Source organism: Coturnix japonica, chromosome 5, assembly GCF_054131305.1.
Source record: "Coturnix japonica strain WE chromosome 5, WE-NBRP24, whole genome shotgun sequence".
NCBI lineage: Eukaryota > Metazoa > Chordata > Aves > Galliformes > Phasianidae > Coturnix > Coturnix japonica.
In genome coordinates this window covers 7,946,655-7,968,183 of record NC_140667.1, presented here as the reverse complement: position 1 = coordinate 7,968,183, position 21,529 = coordinate 7,946,655, and the positions used below count along the sequence as shown (strand labels likewise).

Below are 21,529 nucleotides of genomic sequence, written 5' to 3'. Positions count from 1 at the left end.
TCATGTGCAACAGCTTCGGGAGGCAGCAATACAAAATGCACTGAAGTCCAAGGAAGACAAAGAGGGAAGGGAGGGAGGATATGCACACATTGTCTGGTTAGTGGAACAGTTGTCTGGGAGTCAGGAATTTGGGATTTGGTCCCACTCCCACCCCCAGCACATTAGGGTGCTTTGGGCTAAGCTCCACATCCTGAAGCTTCACTAGTGGTCATTTATTAAAAGACAACCAAACAAAACAAAAATCATGTACTACTACTTCACAGTGCAGGAACTTTAAAGGTTTGATTTAAATCATGAATGACATCAAACCCTACATCACCAGCAGTCTGAAATCCAGAATCATATAGAACACACTTTCCTGGTACCTGAAACAGTAAAACATGATCTCCACAATTTGATTTAATTATCATTAAAATAAAATAAAAAATTATGAACATTTCTTATCCAGGAAAATGTAAATTTTTATGGAAAGTGTAAAACAATTCTGTTTTCACTTAAAAATTATTTGACTAGAAAACTCCAAGGAAATGAAACCATTTTCATAATAAAATTAAATTAGAACTCAGTAATTACTATTTTATGTATAACAGATAAAGCAGACTCTATGAAATTAATATATGCCACCATCAGCCTTACATGGATAATTACACTTTTATTGATCCATTAAACCCAGAAGATTTTAATAACATATTTAAAAGGTTATTATTTACTTCGTAACCATTAGCTTAGCATAGCACAGATACAGATAAGTAAATGAAATATCCTTTGACTGCCCAGTAAAAGAGATGAATAAAACAATATGAGAACTAAGTTAGCCTGTTACTTGTATGTGCAAATGTCACTGTAGCTTGTTGAAACTCACTGCTGTTGGTGAGTGGTGGTCACAGGGAGACAAAGGACTCCTGCCAAACAGTTTCAGCAGACAAAGGAAAGACACCCATATGAACACTACCAAAAGACCACGTGCACAGTAGTTCCCACATAAATCCTCTGTATCCTCAGTAAAATAAATCCCCTTAGAAAAATCCTGTCTGCCACTGAACTGCACAAAATAAGCTACATATGGTTCCAAAATCTTTCAACATGGGTGAATTAGTAAGAATCCCATAGTACTTACATTCTTCAGACTTACCCCCAGGTAGCAGAAACTAACATAAAGCTGTAAGGTATGCCACCTCCCCCATATACAGCAGTTAGATCCTTACAAACTGGGGAGAGGGAGTTGTCTACAAACTGTGTACTATAATTGTTGTTATTAACCTTGAAAAACAACCATCACTGAAACATTAGTCTTGTTTGAGCATTAAAAGCTTAGAAGTAATGTCCTAATTCATATGACATCCACACAGTGTGCTTTATTGCAAGTAGAGGAAAGCCAAACCAGGATTCACTCAGAGTGAAGAAGAGCAGGTAATGCATAGAGAAACAGCACTACTTATCACAGAGAGCACCCAAAGGAAGTATTCAAAAGCATTTGCGATGGACAATAGAGGGCCCAGCTTCCTCATATTCATCCTTACTAATCCACATTTGCTGGAAAGTGGAGAGTGATGCCAATATTGAACCCCCAATCCAGACAGAGTATTTACGTTCTGGTGGTGCAATCATCTAGAAGAGAAGTGTGATCTGTCATAAGTAACGTGGCAAGTGGATAACACAGTAACATTTCTTTGGATGAAATAACTAGGTGAAAGGCATTGTTCCAATGCAACTCTAATGAAATAAGCCATCTGAGGGGCTGAAAGGCTGAGAGGCTTTCTGCCTTCCAACTCTAGTCAGTAGAGATTACCATCAGCAGATGAATAAGTGGCAGCCCACAAAATACCCACAAAAAATTTACAAATGAGAAAGAATTTCAAATGTAAGAGATCAGTATAATTTGATCATAAATAAACACTTTCACAGGTGGTCCAGTTTTTTTTTGTTGTTGTTGTTGTTTAAGAACAAAGTAGCTCTTTATTTACAAGGCTGGACACACCAGCCTTGTATCCCTAGCTAGATGCTAGACATTGGGCTGCTTCTTCCCCATTTAGCCAGTGCTAAATTGCATTAGCTCTCCTATGCTTTAATTACTTAACTAAATTTCAAATTTATTAGTGAACAGTTAGCCTATTACTGAAATTTCTTTCATCCTTTTCACTACTAATGGCTTTCACTGATGGCTAAACTTGGAAGCCTATGATACTCCCAGTAACTTCTCAAATTGCTCATCTACCCATTGGTATTTTCAGTTCTATCCTCTCAAATTCCTCTTTCAATCCTGAGTTAGCTGGTGTAAGGAACAGAGGGATAAGGCCACCTGTCTACACCCTCCTACCATAAGGACTCCTGATGCAAGACCTGAGCACTCAATCAGACATTTTAAATTTGCTTATAGGACATAATTTTCCAATGAAAGAAGGGTAAGCACTAAAAATTACCTTAATCTTCATGGTACTTGGAGCCAAAGCTGTGATCTCTTTCTGCATACGATCACCAATACCAGGATACATTGTGGTTCCTCCAGAGAGTACATTGTTGGCATATAGATCCTTACGGATGTCAATATCACATTTCATAATACTGTTGTACGTAGTTTCATGGATGCCTGCAGACTCCATCCCTGTGTGAAAAAAGTTTTTTCATGTTATTTCTTTTTGTCCCTGATGTTTTATTATTGTTAATCTGGAAAATAAAAGGAAAGCTCACTAATCCAAGCTTATTTCCCTAATCTATCTCCCTTAACAAGACTCCAAAAGCTATGGAATAGCTTCAGATAGAAAGGAGATCGAGGAGTCCCATTGCCACATTTCTGACAATAAGCATCCTTTAGCACCAACTGCAATCCTTACTACACTTCTGGTAAAGAAATTCCTCTATCAAAGGGAATTTCTGTAAATCTCACTCCTGTCCAGATACAGAACTTGGAGCTATGTTAATGCTTGGATAGTTTGATTTTCACATAGAAGCGTGGCTAGCTTTGCTGCTCAGTACAATGGAAACAGTGCCAAATTGCCTACAGACATTTTGCTGGGTCCTCATGAGTGCAGTCTGAGAGGGAAGTGGGAAATTAGTGAAAGCAGGATGAGTTACCACATAAAGTGCCAACATCCACTGAGAGAATGGGAATTTTAACACTACAGATAAAACTACTGGAAAATAAAGTTTGGTTTTATATTATTTATTTAAAGATTTACTCAGAGATTAATATCAGAAAATTATAATCCAGATGCTACTTCTGTTTAAAAACATTATCAGCACTGTGTGGTTATAGATCAGTCAAGATAAAAAGCTCTGATCTTTCAACAGTCATCCAAACATCATCTTAAAACTTCTACTGCATTCATAAAAGTTTGAAACTGCCTTAAAATTCTCATACTCTAAAAGAACAGAGATCTTTCTGAAGAAACTTCTAAAGAACAAAATAACCCAATAGAAGCTGCACGTTTCTAAGGACATCTGAGGACAAACATCTAGGATCCTACAGCTGTGAAAGTTTCCTGTACTTTCTGACAAAACACGCTTTTTATATTCTGCTAAGTCCCTAGAAAGAAATGTCCTGTCTCACCTATAAAAGATGGCTGGAAGAGAGTTTCTGGGCATCGGAATCGTTCATTTCCAATGGTGATGACTTGTCCATCAGGAAGCTCATAGCTCTTTTCAAGAGAGGAGGAGGAAGCAGCAGTTGCCATTTCATTTTCAAAATCTAAAGCCACATAACAAAGCTTCTCCTTCACGTCCCTCACAATCTCCCGTTCCGCTGCAGAGAGTAAGTTTTTAATCAACATACAGTGCAACAGATTGAACACAGACATTCTCATGCACAGTTCCTTAGGGCCAGGGCAGCCAAACAGTTCATTGGATTCTGATCTCTCTGACATCTTAACTAGGTTACTTCTCATTTGCATTACTAAATTTCTTTCATCTGCTGATAAAGATGCATTGTGTTACCAAATACTGTAAAGATCAATTTTTACTAGAGTTTTTTATGCATATTGCCAGCATAATAAGACAACTACCAGAAAAAATATAAGAAAAGTGCATACAAAATATAGCTCATTACCAGTGGTGACAAAAGAATAGCCTCTCTCTGTAAGGATCTTCATGAGATAGTCAGTCAGATCTCTGCCTGCAAGGTCCAGCCTCATAATAGCATGGGGTAAGGCATAGCCCTCATAGATAGGTACATTGTGTGTGACACCATCCCCAGAATCCAAAACTATCCCTGAAAAGAGAAAGTAAAGGAGAAGCTGGATATTTTCCACTGATACAGATCCTCTACATTCCTCATTCTAAAATGAAACATGCAGCAACAAATAAAGACGATCACCCAATTGCTTCTGTCATTTTTATTACAGAAAGAGCTCACATGTGAGATGAAATTGTTAGCTCAAACTAAGCAACCGTGTCTGTGAAAAGACATGTAACATTCAGCAACTTGATTGTATTGTTCTTACTGAACAGATGCTAACAATAACGATCACATACGGAGCCTTTCATTTCAGAAGACTGCTAGCGCTTCACAGACATGAAATAGTATATAAACTGCACATAAAAATCTGTCTGCCATTAAAAGAAATCATTCCATGTGGGAAGATGTAACCATGGTTTATCTGTCTGCAGATGAATCAATTTCCTATTCAAGAATGGAAGTGAGTGTATGTTTTCCACTCAAAATGAATAAAGCATTTCTGATATCAAAGATGCATATAAACAGTCAAATTTTAGACATGAAACAAGTATTTATAACAGTTTGTAGTTCCTGTAGGCTGTTGATCCTTTTATATAGAATTATACTGTTGCACCAGGCTACGTAAACAGATGTATTTTAATTTTTCTCAAAGTACGTTTAGACTAAAAGGATACTAAACAGTAATTTATTGTCTTGATGTTTAATCAGATTCTAAATAGCAATAAGAATAGAACTACATTCTAATTCTAGAGCAGATGCGCTAATTAACAGCAGACATCAGGTTTGGTGATAGACATTCAATACTTAAATTTTGATTTAACCACTGAGCACTATTTATCTTGTATGGGGAATGGAGCTTGACAATACAAACAGGTGTAAAGTAAGAAGGAAATGACAGGTATGGAACAGCCCAGTTAAGATACAAACTATTCTCCATGCTGTGCAACTAAGGGCAGTATCAAGTTGTACCATCCACCTGTTCACATTACTGAGTAGTTGTGACTTGATAATTATAAGCAGAATAACACGAGGCCTATGCCCACACCCACCCCGAAGAGCAGAACAACCAAGAAGCACTTGCATGGAACTGTGGAAGGCATTTTTTTCTCCATATAGGTATTGATTCCTCTTAATAAACAGCTGCCATGCCACAGCAAAGTAGTGTGTACAGGCGTAAGCAAAGGACAGGCAGACAACATGACTCTCAGACAGACTCACCAGTGGTTCTTCCAGAGGCATACAGAGACAGCACTGCCTGAATTGCAACATACATGGCTGGCACATTGAACGTCTCAAACATAATCTGTAATCAAGAATTCACAAATCTTTAGCAGCTACACTTAAAAGTATCCAAAGAGACAGCAGAACAACTCTTTCTGATGAGGTGCTGGAACTGGTTGCCCAGAGAGAATGTGGGTGCCCGCTCCCTGAAGGTACTTAAGGCCAGGTTGGATGGAGCCTTGGGTAGTGTGATCTAGTACTTGATACAGCAGTTGGCAACCCTGCCTGTGGCAGGGGGGTTGGAGCTTGATCCTTGAGATCCCTTCCAATCTAAACCTATGATTTTGTTATTTTTTTAAGACAACTGTGGCTCTTCTATGAATAGCATGCCATTTTTCTTTAGGAATTCATATAAAAATCACTGAAGTTTGTGGATACCTTTTAATGAACCTCAGACTAGATCAGGTTGCTACTGATAATATTCATTAAAGGCAGTGACTCTGGATAACTTTTTCACCCCCACTGCAACAGTGTAGCAGTCTAAAGTATTTATATGTAAGTTAAAAAATTCACAAAAACACAGCTGGAAAAAGAAAGGAATAATCCATTCTATTCCTAGTTCAAGGAAGACCTGACCATTCCTGGCACAGCTTTTGCTCTGTCTCAGAAATTCCTCTGCTAGAGCTTTCAGATTACTCTAGCAATCATATCTAGTGAAAGACGAACTTCAGGTTTCTTTTGGTGCATAGCTAAAACCTCACCTGGTTTGGCTTAAGCCTATGTCATCCCATTCTGTCCCCAGCAAACACTTTTTTCTCTTTATGGTGACTTCATATCAGAAGGTTTCTCACCAAGGTATAGAAGAGGCTCCCCAGGGTCCCAGGCTGTTGGAATTCAAGAGCATCTGGACAACATTTTCACAGAGCCTGATTTTTGGGCGGTCCAGTTGGACTTAATGAAACTTGTAAGTCCTTTCCAACTTATGACATTCAATGTTCTCTCATCTTGTCCCCCATCTTCTCTACCCTAAAAAGCTCCAACTCTTTTCACTTTCTATGTCAGATAATCTGCATTTTTTAATCAGAGCAGATGGAATATCTTTTCTATTCAGCAGGGCTCCAGCCAGAAACAAACAGTAAAGGCTCACAAGGAAGCAGCAATATGGACAGCCATATGGGATTTATTCTTCCTTAAACTAGTGCCACCTACCCCACGGAATGCCACTCCATCATTAATAGTACTACTATGACCACATCTCACAAACCCATCTGGGAGAAGTGTAGAGCCACTGGAATCAGGGAGTTACATTTAAACTTTGGATTTCATAAGCTAATGCCTTTGCCAGTGAAGTCTATTTTAATGAAAAGTTTGCTGACAATTAAAGAATATATTAATTAGATATTTCACAGTTAATTGATGCAATGAATTTAATACATTAAGTAATAAACCGTAAGCCTCTAAACAGGATTTATCATTACAGCATAATGACAAAGAAACAGTCCCAGACACGTGTAATGTATAAACTACACTTTCTGGTTGCCATAAACTAGGTTTTTCTTATGTTTCATTGTTGTGTGTTATCCCCCAGAAACGTGTGCTGTCACCTCACTTCTTAATTAGAATATTTACACTGTTCCTGAATGGATGCATAATCTTTCTATTAAATATAAGCCAAATGTGTGCACAGAGGGAAGCTCAGAGCTACGTTTGATTTTCCCATGTGATCTTACTTCCATATCTGTATGTAAATCACATTTACTTCTAGTTACATCACTAGTCAAACACACAATATGGACTTCTGACCATACTGAACTTTGAAGGTCTATTTATGGGAGGTGCTAGCTCTAAGTGATTATCTTTCATATTAAGAAACCTGAACATTGAGGACTATTACACCATGGCTTTCTGTATGGTTTTCATGCAGAAATTATCTGCAGCACAGCATTTCCCAGGGGGTGTGGTGGAGTCACCATCCCTCGCAGCGTTCAAGAATAGACTAGATGTCACACTGAGTGACCTGGCCTAGGGCAGTGGCAGGCACAATTTGACAGCCAGCCTGCGTGATCATAGTAGTCTTCCCAGCCTTACTGATTCCATGATTCCCAACTCGTGGCCCACCATACCTGAGTCATTTTTTCACGGTTGGCCTTGGGGTTCAATGGGGCCTCGGTCAGCAGCACAGGGTGTTCCTCTGGTGCAATGCGGAGCTCATTGTAGAAAGAATGATGCCAAATCTAAAATGAAAATTGCTTCAGAAAAGTGATCATGAAATTATTCCTTCTGTCCACAAAACACTACACAGGAAGATTTCAAATACTGTCCTAATAAATTTTCTATAGATACGATAAAATAGAGAAAAAGCATGCAAGAGTGAAGCTGCCAAATGTTGCTCTGTTTTATTAACCAAAACCACTGGGTTTTTACCATATTGAACAACAGAATACGACCTACACAAGGGAGCCCTGCCAGCCAGGATTCCCCACACAGATGATGGATCATCCTCTCTAAATGGGAGCACTGCTGCATTTCCAGCCTCAGTGCCCTGACACTGGAGCTGAGCTGAGCACTGAACTGCCAGTTCTGGAGAGATTTCTCCACTTCAAGCTGCGTGGAGGCTGAGATCCAGTTGTAAGCCATTGCCAAGACAGTCTGTATAAATCTAATTATTTCCGCAGAAATGAAAAGTTGTTTTTGCCACAGCTATTTCATCCTGTAGGCCCTGAATCAAACTGTCATTGATCCCAAGTAACTGCACTTCTCAGTTTCTGTGAATCACTGTAGTGTTGTTCACACTGGGAGGTGCTACCTGTACCAACAGTGCTGGCTTTGATTGTTCTCCTGACCCATCAAGACTCTTTTTGTCTGAGGACTGACTATGAGGAACTCAAGGGATTATTTTCTTGATGTCAGCTCTAAGAGAGATTGTTTTGTACCACACTGAAATATTTTGTTCATCTTCTCATGTAATTCTTTCCTCCACTTCTTTTTTTCCTCCATCCTTTTAATCATATTCCAACTTTGTCCAACCTAATGAACTTATTTCTAAGCACAAAGCATCAGCTTCATGGTCAAGTTTACTTGATTAATCTCTTAAAAAGTACTATTAGGCTCCAGAATTAGCTTAAGCAGAAAAAAAAGATCTAGGTCCGAAGCACCTACAAGAAGCACCTACATAATTCCAGCGCAGTGCTGGAATTACTTATTAAGGAAATTATCATCTCCTAGAAAAAAAAACACATACCATCTCAGCCACTTAAGTGTAAACTGAGATGTTTCCAGAACTGGAACTTGGGGCACAGGCCATTTCCACTTGGAGGCTGTAGCAATTGGACAGAATGGGAAAGGCTTTACAACAGAGGTCATGATGACAGAAGTACTGGCGTGATAGAAAGGTGCTATAAAGGAAGGGAAAAAGACTGCTCACCCATAACAGAAGATCCCAGGTTTGCAGGGGAAAGCGTCACCAAGGAGGGATCTCCAAAAAGAGATCCTTCCTCAGTGGCAGTCAGCCCTTAAATGAGGTCTAAGAGAAGTGCAGCCAGGCTGCACCCATTCCAGGCACACAGCTGAATTGCCTTCACCTGTGCTCCCAGGGCTGACTGGGTTCTTTCCCCAGGTGCTCAACCAGTGCTTCAGGCCAGGACTCAGCAGTTATCATACAAAGCTTTAGAAAACAAAGTCAGAATAATGTTGAACAAAACAAAGTAATTGGTAAAATAAAGAACAATATATGTCATACAAAAGGAGAAGGAAAACACCCCAACTTCAGATAGGAAAGGAGAGAAGGAGTTGTGCATAATAAACAATGCACTGAAGATTTCAACAGTGTTAGTAAGAATGGACCCTGCTGAAACTTCTGGCATTTTGCAAGTTTTTCCTCCAACCCAGGCAGGAGTAGGTGCTGCACAGACCATTAGATTTGATCTAATGATAACAATAGTGGATAATGATATTCCACAAGAAATGAGAACAGTCCCCTGTTAATTTCAACAGGTGACAGGAATTAAATTTAAACAGCAGGCAGAACGGCTAAGAGAAATTACTGAAGAGGGATTATTCCAACACTTAAACATTTATGTAGCTATGAGGGCCAGAAATCTCCCCACTCTAACGCTTCCCCTCCCATGTGCTGCCAGCTTGATAGCTGCAAACAAATTAACAGTGATGTACAAAGGCCTGTGTTATCATCCAGAGAAAAACAAAACAGTCCCAATTTGAATATTGTGAACTGAAGCACACCAGAAGATGAATGCTTTGCTTCATTGCCTACATGTTCTGTTCCTGATTCACACAGATGCCTGGGCGACCCGCAGCATCCCCACCCGTGCTCCCCCTCACACATACACTCATCCTTTCTCATTCACTCGACCCAGCCTTTAGGTGACCTCCTCTTATTGTCATGCGTTCATGGCTGGGCACTACACTGTTAAGCCTTTGTTCAAATTTTTTGTCACATTCCCCAGCAATTTCCTCATTTCTTCTACTGTGCAGCATTTTAGATAGCCTGCTCCAGCATCGAGCATTACCCAGAAAGCAAAGACCAGCACGTGCTCTACACAGGACGGATTTGGTTGCAGAGACAACTCACTGAGAGTAAGTAAACCTTTTCACTCAACACAGAGAGCAAGAAAATTATCAGGAAGAATGATATAACGAGAATTATATTCGCATCTATTCTACACCATAGAAATGAAGCACGGTACCTTCCCAGGTAGTAGTGAAATAATGAAATGCAAACACTATGCTTCCATCTAGAGGAGTAGGTGGGCAATTCACATCCAGACATGAAGTCCCATTGCTTCCATGTTAACTTTAGTCTGTTCACCTGGTACACCCCACACTGCTGGTGTGGGTTTGTGTCTGTGACACCACAGCTGAATTATATGAGAACACACAGCTGAGTTGTCGTCCTGCCCTTAAGCAGACACAGAGTACTCCCACAGACTCAGGTGCTCCCTGCAAAGACCAGGATGCATGCAATATGAGAAGGACTTTGCACAGTAAGAGAGCCACACTGCACTACCATGCCTGCTTCTGGGCACAGAACAGCAACCTTTTGCTGCCCAAATGCCAGGAATGCAGCAGCTTCATCACCACACAGGTATTAAAGCTCACTGGAATCAGCAATGGGAAAACATGCTCCAGGGAAAAAGTCCTCTGCTTAGAAAGCTGGTACAGGAACAGGAAGCACAAATCTGGTCTTTGTGAAGTAACTGGCAGTGAGTGCATTCTATGCAATACAATCTGTGGGCATCATGCATGGCCCATTCATGTACGCAGGTACTGAGAGGGGAAAATCATCCCATCACCTCACAGGTTTCAAACCCAGCTGAAGTAACCTTCCTTTAAGTTTCTGTTACACCTCTGATGAACTGCAACCTGAGTGTCTCTAACTTTAGTCAATTCCGATCAAGTCATACCAAGCTCTGTTTTAGTTTGAACTTCAGGAATGAAAATATGTATAAAGTACTTGTCTAACATACCACAAATACCTGAAGAAAAATATTTACTTTTTAAAACATCTCCAATAGTGCTAAGGCCTGAGGAGCACTGGACTCCTGTACTGGTACACTGCACCACCCCTTCAGCTGTACTGAGATTTCTTCAAGGATTCCTTCAAGGACTTCCTTTGGTTTGCAATAATGGAAAATTCTTTGTCTTTGATGTAGCTTTAAGAAAATTACATTAAAAGTAAACACCCACCTTTTCCATGTCGTCCCAGTTGGTGATAATTCCATGCTCAATGGGGTACTTCAGTGTCAGGATCCCTCTTTTACTTTGTGCTTCATCCCCTACATAGCTGTCTTTTTGACCCATTCCAACCATAACACCCTGCAAAGTATATTGTTCTGCTATTAGTGCAGCATATAATGCATATCACGCACAGTAAAAAGAACACTGTCTAAACCTCATGTGAAACACTGTACTTACTGCTGCTACAGTTGGCCCACAGTGTACTTCACAAAGCCAAATTAAAATGTGAATTTATTGGTAACCACTGACTGCACCAACTCCCTCAATAAACCCTCCAGGAAGCCCAGCACAGCTGCAGAAACGAAGCTGGGGTCTTACACCACGCACAGCAAATGCCTGTGTAGAAGCAATACCTAGGAAGACACCAGTAAAACCACGGTATCTCCAGGAGAGGTGGGTACTTCAACATTGCAAAGAATTATTTGAAATTAATTGCAGATGAAAGGGAGAGAAGATGGTTTTGGCTCTAAAGATGTACTTCATATATTTGCTTGCACTTTGTGTCCAAGCATTTCCACTACTGCCTTTCAGTGGTGAGATCACTCTTTGCCAGTAGACCACTTAACAATGCAGGTAAAATAATAAACATTTGAAAATCTGCATTAATTAATGCTCTTTTGTGAAACATATATAAGAGATTTTGTAAAAGAAAACTAACATGTTGAATAATAGTTTTATTAACTTTATCATGCTTGCATTAGGAAGTCCATCATTCTCTAAATATAATAAGACACTGGGTACAACATTATTCAGCCAATACTAAAATATATGTATATATATTTTGTATATATATATTTAATTTTGCCATGGATAATAACTCAGTCACTGAAATGTTTCTCTGAGCAAAATGACACGGCAGCTCCAATCACAATTAAAAGCCAGTGAACAGTTCTAGAGGTTAAAGAATGGACATGCTTTCAACAACTGACATTTAAACTTCAATAACTCATAGAGGTGATCAAAACACATTCATTAAAAAGCTTAATATTTTATGCCTGTTTAAACAGGCTTATTCAGTGTGGCAAAAGAAGACAGAGAACTTCAGGGAAGGGGTTATACACCTCAGAAAATTAAAATCTGACTCAGATAAGAACAAAATCAATGAAAACTGGCAACTTCTAATTTTAAAGGAATGGTTAGAAAACTAATTAAGCAAGCAAGACCTTTGTCAAGTTCAAGAAAAATCACATTCATCTTTTCTAGCCTTGCTGGAGTTGATTAAGAGATGTGGTAGAGACCTTTTTCAGACGTTTAATGGGCACTGCTATTGTTTAATGGAACAATAAAAGGACCTTACCACTATTATTCATTTGGTTTCTTGTGTTAGCAGTGTTCTGTCTTTTATGTTTGTATTGATATAGCAACTTTTTTGGGTTTTCCTCCCATAAGACATCTCCACATTATTAAAACATTTGTGTTCTTCTATAGTCAACATTTTATAGTTGAAGAATACCTTTCCCAAAGGATTTGGAAGCCCATTGTATAAAAGATATGTAGATCAATTACCTGGTTCTTAACAAGCTCAATTCCCACAAAGACAAATAGGAGATTCACCTGAGTAATCCTTTATCACTGCCACGAGTCTCACAAATGCGAGCAGGCAGCACTTCCATTTTTGTACCAACAAACCTGATGTCGAGGGCGTCCAACGATGGATGGAAACACAGCTCTTGGAGCATCATCTCCTGCAAACCCAGCTTTGCAAAGCCCAGACCCATTGTCACAAACAAGGGCAGTGGTTTCATCATCATCACACATAGTGCCTCAAGTTCGGGCTGCAAAATAGTAATTTGAAAGAGTTGGGGAGAGTAGATGGAAGGGAATGGAACAGAAACAATTCCCCATCTTTAAGATAGAATACTGCTCTAAAGCAAAATGATTTTAGAAAATAACAAAACTAACTACCAAACTCTATGCTAAAGGCTCAGTTCTGGAAAGCACACTAAGTATCCACATAAATTTCAGCTTGAATGAATTTTAGTGAACCAAGTTATCAAGGACCAACTCAGCCTCCATTTCCAAAAGGGAAATCTCTGACATTCCTGTGATACTCTATTAAATGACCTGGCAACCACAGAATGGATTCAGCTAACGGATACACATTCAGCCCTACAAGAACTTCAGCAAGCAAAACTCCATCTCTTCCAATGCTGAATTACCTTCTAGAAATCACATTTGTTAAAAATGAATTAATCATATGCACCCACCAGTTATAACCTTAGTGCTTAAGTGGTAAATAAGAACTCCTGAACATGAACTCTTTCAAATGCTGCTTTTGTTCCCTCTAATGGCATTTTCAGCTTTGCCTATTTCCCAGAAGGCCACCATCAATCTGAAGAAACTAAAAATAACCGCCACAGAAACTTTAGGAAAGTGTCGGCTGTGTTTTTAAATGACAGCTACTCTGTAACATTAAGTGCTGGTGAGAGGACCCGTTCCATACTTGTAATGGTAAATATCTTATCAAAGCAGCTATTCTGGGACATAGAACAAGCTGTGGCTGGCACAGCCAGCCAAAAATCAACAAAACCACAGCAGATGGCCAGCACATCAGACAGTGTCCTGAACTCACTGAAATCCATGGCAGGACTCCCACTGAGGGAGGGCCCGAATTTCACCAAGACTTCTCTTTCGGACTCCTTGTTTATTTTTAGGGCTGTATGACCGCCTCTTTAGGCAGTCAAGAGAGAAGTATTGCACTTTTCCTTTTCTGGCAACTTCATTCACTGAGGAAGAGAACTTTAAGAACAAGAAAGGAATGAACGAGAAAACAGAACTTATCCCACTAAGTCTTCAAACAAGTATGAGACTTTAGATGGCATTTCAGTTCCATATAAGCAAGTGCCATGCATAGGGGCAGCTGCAAGCACTGGCTGAGCAGACAGGAACACGAGCATTTATTCTAGAGCCAATTTGGTCTGCCTGATCTGTGGGGCTTAAAACAGCCTCATGCTTTTCAGAGGGCCACTGCAATAATACTGAAGTCCTTGGATATTTAAAAACAAGGTTTTCTCACAGCAGCCAATGACTGTGCACTGATAGGATTCTCTGCCCCTTCTGCATCAAAAGAATAAGGTCCTGGTGTTCACTCCTTCCCCATAGGCTTTATGGAGTAAGATCACAACATATGATTGATCAGAACGCTGCTAGATGAAATGGAAGCATAATTTGAATACATGATAATGCAGTTATTATAAAATAATAATCGCTTTAATTGATGTTGATATGCATATGATTCCTTTGCTCATAAAGAAGCTGAATATTTCTAACATGTTTGCTTATAGCTTTAACTAAGGAATGTTTAAACATTAGTTCCAGCAGGTGGTATTTGTGAATCTTCATCCACACTGCCACAAGCCTTTACTTACTTCCAAAATCCTAACAAAAAGCCTTTGAAAAACACAATAAGCATCTTCCAGCATTATACATCTTTACAGAACTGTATCCAGATTTTGACTCCAGCAATGTGAGCCTGAACCAGAGCAACTTTAGTTCCTAAGTACAAGAACTACATCAGATGAAATGCTTCAATTTCAAATAAGAGAAGTTAGAAGTAGAGACATTCTTCACAGCTCTGATAGTTCAGCACTGATCGTTGGTTCCAAAGGCTGGATACAACAAAGATTAATTAATCCCCAAGGAGAAAAAGTAATATTCCTATTAACTCTCATGTACAACACTTTAAGTGCAACTGTGAGAGGAAAAATAATGTCAGTTGCAACCATTCCCCGAGAAACAAAATTCACAGTGAAACCCCAATTCATCTCTACAAGCCAGATATTGGAGTGCCAGCAGTTATTCAGCTGGTACTTATACTCAGTATTGGTTAGATTCCAGACAGGTCACTGAAACTTTACTAATAAAATTAATTTGTTCATTTCACGCTTAAAAAAAGAATAGTAATGATCTTTCAATACTTATCATTACTTAGTCATAAGGTAAATGTTAAAGACTACTACTTAAATACACAAAAACATTCAAGGACAGTCATGCTTTGCAGCTGCTGTTTAATATTAAACAGAATAACATTATTCTGTTTAACAAACAGAAAATTTCCTATTTGTTTTTATTTGTTCCTGCATAATGCCTGATGTCCAGAGAGCACTATTAAAGCTCTAAATTGCACAGCATGTTCTGCATTTTGTATGCATATCCAGCACTTGTCAAATAAAAGTCCTTGTTGTCTATGCTGTTTCAGAACTGAGAAAGGACAGATGCCTGAACCATCTAATTCCCTCAAACTCTCGAGCCTCCATGTCTTGTGAATGCCTTCCCCACATCCATCCTCCCCTGCCCCTCAGTGAGTCGACCAAGTGTAGGTAACACTGAAATTAATACAGCCATCCATTCTCAAGACAGTACTCCTTTAGCACCTTAGCTCCCTTAGGACAGAACACTTTTACAAAGTGTTTAATACTTTAGCACAAAATGCTGTGAGAAAACTAAATGTGATGGAATACATTCACCTTGTGCTTCATCCTGGTTGGTGTCACAGCTGCTCGTAACTACCTGTTCAGCCTGTACATATAGATTCTTCTAGGCTTCAGATAAAGACGGTTCCACTGTATACCACTAATCTTTCCAGTGATGAGAAGCATCTACACGTCCTTACAATCACACAGTCAAACCTGAACTGCCTTACACTACGAGTCCTGGAATTCCTTCAATGGCTGAGGCAAAGAAGCATCCAGGAGCACATCTTGGAAATAAGCAAGTGTACACATATCCCCCAGAAGATCTCAAACAAAGTGAAAAGAAGTGTTAAAATCATCAGCTGTTAACAGGAGAAGCTCTCAGGGAGTACCTACCTGGGAAACAGTGATGGTCTGTAAAAGCACCTTCGTAAATGAAGTGATCTCACCTTCCATTACATTTATAACAGCTTCAGGAATGGAGTTCACAGAATATCTACATGTGTCAAGCCATTTTTGGAAACCCTTTTTTTCAGTTTGTGCTTATCACTGTGACAGCACAAAGGCCTAGATAAATTAGGGCAGGATTTCCATTACCTCTGAATCCCCTCCCACTTGCTAACTTGCTATGCCTCATGAGAAAGGATTTTTATTTTCATTAAACCCCCCTGAAGACAAAAGCCCTCACACCAGGTGAGCAAGACTGTAAGGTTCTGAGGTCCAGCATTGTCACTGGAAACCATTCTACTTCTTTAGAACACAAATACCTAAGAATAGCTTGTTATCATTCTTGTTAGCAGCCATCCTGAAGCAGGAGAAGTCTTGCCATGTACAGTTCTCACGTTTCAACTGTACTTGATGTTTGTTTGTGTGGCACAAAGACTGAAAATAGCCGACTTATCTCAGAATTTCAGTGACACTGGGGCTTAAAACAGGGACTGAATCAGCAATAAGCCATCCAAAAGAGATGAGCAGTACTTCACACACAAAAAAGAAAAGATAATAACTACATTGGAATATACTGGATTGGGAATCCAGACCGTTAGTAGACTAAGATATATTACAGAATCACCATAAGAAGAAAGTTTGTAGGCTTTACCTCCGTTACCTAGATAATTAAGGCCAGTGATATTTCCCATTCCACATCACAAAAGAAAACTTCAGATATAATTCAGTAAATGTTAATCCTGCAAACATCAACTCTCAACCTATCCCCCTTTCTCCCACCATGTGACCATGCACAGTGGAAGACAAAAATGTACAAAAATCCTTGTAACACAGGCAGCTAATTTACTTCATGAATACTCAAGTCTACCTTGTAAAACTGATGGAATCCTTCGATTTTCATATTCATTACCTTTTCCCACAGTATTTTAGTCTAGTTAGGAAAACAAATGGTCTTATCTTCTTGTGACTTTATGTCTACTCTCATAGACTTGGCTTATTTTGAATGCATCTCCATTTTATACAGGTATGAAAGGAAACACAGACAGAACAAACAATGAACAGCACCGAGAGTAAAAACAACATTCTAGCTTCTAGTCACCACAGCCTTTGCAAATAATCTGGTTTTGTACCTACAGAAACTGAGTGCAAATCCTCTGCTTTTCATAGCCTACCAGTTGAAAATGCAACAACTCCTCATTTGTAATTCAAAGTATATAAGATATGTAAGACCATAGGTTTATGAGCCTGAAGTTCATCTGTTGAGCAGCTAAGTCACATTTGGCCACAAGACAGACATTAATTGAAACCCATCAAGACAACACAAATTGGAAGTAAATTTAAACACACAAAAAGTTACAGAAATTACACCTCTGAAATGACAATAAAGGAGTATAAGAAGCTTAAGACATTTCTTCATGCCAATTCTCAGTCCAGACTGAAGCATATACTTCACCTTACCATATTACCATATACAGACCCGTGTACCTTGAAACAGCCAACACAAACTAAAAAGGCTTAATATAGCCAAAGAACATTGACTTCAGCTTATTTTTTGAATGAAAATAAAAGGAAATCAAAATCCAGTTCTTCTTTCTTTATTGCACTCTTTAGAACTCCCTGTTGTAATCAAGAAGCCAATAGACAGTAATAGCTGAATATTCCTTTAAACTGTATAGTTCAACTCTTAAAATAAAATTTATTTAGAAAAGATATCATTTACAACACATTCAGTAGTAATCATTCATTATGTACTCACAAGCAATATTAAATAACTTGTATGCAGCAGTTTCTTTATAGGGCAAACGAGGGCAATATTTTCTCCTTAGCAAATATAATACCCCACTGTTAAAGAGCAATTCAAGTCAACTTTGGGACAACTGTGATATACATAAATTTCTTACAAGAAGCTCAAGATTCATATAGTGTAACAAGAATATATACAACTGTGTCCAGTGCATAGCTCAACAGCAGCATGTGAAAAATTATCTTGAATTGGCACAACATTACCTATAAGAAAATAATTTACTCAGAAAATGCAGTGTACTCAGAGAACACCAGTGAGGCACAATAAAACAATAAGATGTAGTGTAGCCAGGTATGTAAGGAATAAATAGCGGGATTTTGCTCTGGAGGTCAGCAGCTTAGAACAGGTAAGACTTCGTCCTCGAAGCCATCTTCTGAAAGAAAGGGCTCCTCTTTTCACCTGGTTAGGAAACAAAATGATCATAAATACGTAAGAAGCAATTCCACTGTAACCTAGACTTCTCTGGCACTGCAAACATTCTAACTCTGATGCAGCAGAGGACATAAACATGATTTAAAGATAAAAGAAAACAGCATTAATAAAGGGGAATATGAACGAACATAAAGTGTTCGTATGCTGTGTAATTACATACGCATACTAGAGACAAAGACATATAATTATATGCATATAAACTTTATTTAATGGCCTGATATGTAATCAAATTAAATTTTAGGTCGCTTGTATTTTGGTTTGAACATATGTTATGTGTAATGTGGCACGTTTTGCACAGCTACCTGTTTTTGACTCACCATCCACAACCAGAATAGAATGAATTTTTTCACCATCTACTTTGCTATGTTGAGTGGACCCCTCTGTAGCCTACACATCCCATGATATGTAACACAATAAAAGTGTGCTTCAGTCAGCATTTTGGACTAATGGCAGATTAAACAAGTAGCTGCTTTGTGCCAGCATTTACATACAAAGAGGATAACCTACACTCAGCAATTCCCAGAAACTCAGAAGGAAAATGGGCACTCCAAGAACGAACAAAAGAGACAGAGGTAAAGCAGAGAAAGACCAGAGAAACGAAGAGTAGCTCGAAAGAAAATAATGAACTGTGATGCCTTCAGTCCTATCTGCAATTAACAATAAGACAACATATGTACCACTTAAGCAGCCTATAATATGGGGTTTTTTAAAAGCATATAATTTACTTACCTTTCTTACAGTAACATGTTCACTAGGACTGATGATTAAAGCTTCTCTTTCCTCCTCGGTTTCCATTCGAACAGTGTATTCGCTAGGTACAGACCTGTAACTACTGACTTCAACTCTAGAGGAAAGTTAAAGGAAGTCAGTGGAATACAGGATTGCCTGCTCTTCCAAAATACGAAATTCAGATTAAAACAAACAAACAAACATCATATTGTACATTTAAATTACTGGAGAGAGCTCCCTATAAAAAGCAGTAAGACTTAGAGAATGATGGCAACATAAACCATTTGCAGACTATTCTCAGGGTGTTCACAGAATCATAGGTCTTTTCTCAAGGATAAACAGATCCAGTTCACTTAGCCTTTCTTCATAAAAAAGATGCTCCAGGCCCTTCACCAACTTTGTGGTCCTCCAAAATGACTCTTTCCAAGAAAGAATGCTATTTATTCTGAATAATCCTCATCATTGCTAGCTGGTTAAATAGCAGTTTTAAGATTATGATACCAAAGAAGATTTTACTTGGGCAGATGATTTGGGGAATTTTAAATCTAAACCATGATGGTACCAAAGTCACAATGTGTATATTTCTTCTAACTGGGCAAAAATAACACTGAGTTATCAGAAGCAAGAGATTAAATTGAAAACAATAAAAGCTAAGGCCATTAACATTTTCTTGATCCAGAGTTAGAACTAGATTTTTAACAGTCACAAATGCATTTTTCGTTGCTTCAGGTACTACACTTAAAGTCTTAATTCAATTGTCAAAAATCTAACGTCAACAGAAAAATCAGCACTAAATATAAAAGGCAGACAAAAAAAAAGCCTGACATAGATTTTCAGTTCTGTAGTACACTTTGCATTTGCTCTAAACTACTGTAAATGAAAACCTCAGGATGAACCCATTCAAAAAGAAGCTGAGCCACAAGAGGAAGCAGAAGAGGAAGGTGGCTTAAGCTCTCTGAATACACAGGTTTTTTCATACTTGCATAAGGGTTTAATATAGCAATCCATGCCTTCAAAAGAAAAAAAACCAAAAACATTTCACAGTATAGTTTACCTGTTACTTAGCTCTTCAGAGAGTCCAAGAGCTTCTTCTGCAGCTTCTCTCCTTCTCTTTTCTTCTGCTAGTGTTTGTGTAAGCTGTGAGAGAGCCTGCTGCACTGAGTCATATTGTTGCTCAGTGTCTGCAAGCCTGCAATTAGATAGATTTTGAAATATTGAAATACAATCAAGTACTAATATTGTAAGAATATGACTGACACATTTAATGTACTGTAAATCAACATCCTTCCCTTTCCCAAAAGAGAGAGAAAAGCATTATATATGCACTTATAATACAGCTGTTAGAAAAAAAAATATTGCTAATAACACTCTTCAGTTCTGACCTTTTTCTGAGTTCACTTAGCTCCATATTGTCTATTTCAACAATAACTGCAGATCTTTCCTGTGGTGCTCCAGGGGGAACTTCTGCTCTAGTTTCATCCTATTAAAAGGGGAAAGAGCTAGTCACAATTTTCCTAGTTGTATAAAAATCTTTATATCATTTAAAGAAGCCATGAGCAACACACAGCAGGGGAACAAAACTCTCTTGTGTCATTCAATCATTTAATTTCCAAACCCACAATTTTCCAAACCTGTTTTCTAAGTAAAAAATGACAGCTATCTCTGTGTGCTGCTGGACTTGGAAGATACATGTATGCTGCACAACACAGCAATCTGAGCTACGTCTGAAGTTCAAGAAATTCATCTACAAATGCACACAGTAACATAACAGACTGACCACAGTTTCATTAATAGCACAGCTATTCTACTATCAGAATCTGAGACAAATATCTGTGTGGTAGTGTATCAAGCCATACAAACAAGACACTTCAAACAGAGGCAGCAGCAGAATTCTACATAAGATTGTATTCTTTTTCTCATATTTGTGGATTTTGTACAGAATACCCCGTTATGTTTTGCCCCTTCATGATAAAATCAGAGTATTTGGGTTAGTTACTAGCTCTAGCTGCACAGTTTGTTGCTATGGTCTAACACAAACAGCAGAACAGAAATATTAGGATATTCAGTAAGATGCAGTGATGCACAAGTTGGGATCACCACCTAGACCGGCACTGAATAAATTCTTGGAAATAGATGGCTATGTGTACTTGCAGAATAGGTGATGCTACGAGACTGAATAAAGTAGATCTCCCTTTTATTTCCTCCAAGATCGGCTATGACTAACATAAAGCAATGTTTAAATACAGAGCTAGTGAGCTTTAGGCAGTGCAGAAGCACTGAGAACTGCCCTTAAGCAGCCCCATGCTTTGTAATCAACACGTTAAGGAAATGGAACCTGAATTCTCTGTGAGATAAAAAGTAGGGATTAATTGCTTTTTTAGTGTACAGTTCTCCTTGTTATTTTTGTTTCTGGAGAAGGTTTATATATGAATCCACATAATATTTTAGGTTCTTCCATTATTCAGTCATTATTAACTAAACAAGGCAGTATAGGAAAGCATTTTAGAAATGAATGGATCACGAAGAGATAAGCTTACATGTGTATGATAGGTTGCAAAG

General features: G+C 38.6%; 2 protein-coding genes across 11 annotated transcripts in view; both read right to left on the bottom strand.

Annotated features, from left to right (window-relative positions):
- Positions 1-632: 632 nt before the first annotated feature.
- LOC107314384 (actin, alpha skeletal muscle B-like) lies at positions 633-16,078 on the bottom strand. Of its 2 annotated transcripts, none has more exons than XM_015863544.3 (9): positions 15,955-16,078; positions 12,776-12,921; positions 11,096-11,224; positions 7,516-7,626; positions 5,390-5,474; positions 4,043-4,204; positions 3,548-3,739; positions 2,421-2,602; positions 633-1,608 (listed from the first exon to the last, which is right to left on the bottom strand). In XM_015863544.3, exons 2-9 carry the CDS (start codon positions 12,902-12,904, stop codon positions 1,465-1,467), a joined length of 1,134 nt encoding a protein of 377 aa, XP_015719030.1. In that variant the 5' UTR covers positions 12,905-12,921; positions 15,955-16,078; the 3' UTR covers positions 633-1,464. The 2 variants fall into 2 exon arrangements, with proteins under 2 accessions (XP_015719030.1, XP_015719031.1); XM_015863545.3 differs by lacking the exon at positions 15,955-16,078 and adding an exon at positions 13,354-13,424.
- A 1,506-nt stretch (positions 16,079-17,584) lies between these two features.
- LOC107314382 (uncharacterized) overlaps positions 17,585-21,529 on the bottom strand; it is a 42,485-nt gene continuing 38,540 nt past the window's right edge. For all 9 annotated transcript variants that reach the window (XM_015863538.3, XM_085548199.1, XM_085548202.1 and 6 more), the window contains 4 exons: positions 20,353-20,450; positions 20,025-20,159; positions 18,971-19,085; positions 17,585-18,208 (listed from right to left, as the gene is read on the bottom strand). In XM_015863538.3, coding sequence (XP_015719024.2) covers positions 18,050-18,208; positions 18,971-19,085; positions 20,025-20,159; positions 20,353-20,450 — 507 coding nt within the window. In that variant the 3' untranslated portion in view covers positions 17,585-18,049. The remainder of the gene's footprint in view (positions 18,209-18,970; positions 19,086-20,024; positions 20,160-20,352; positions 20,451-21,529) is intronic.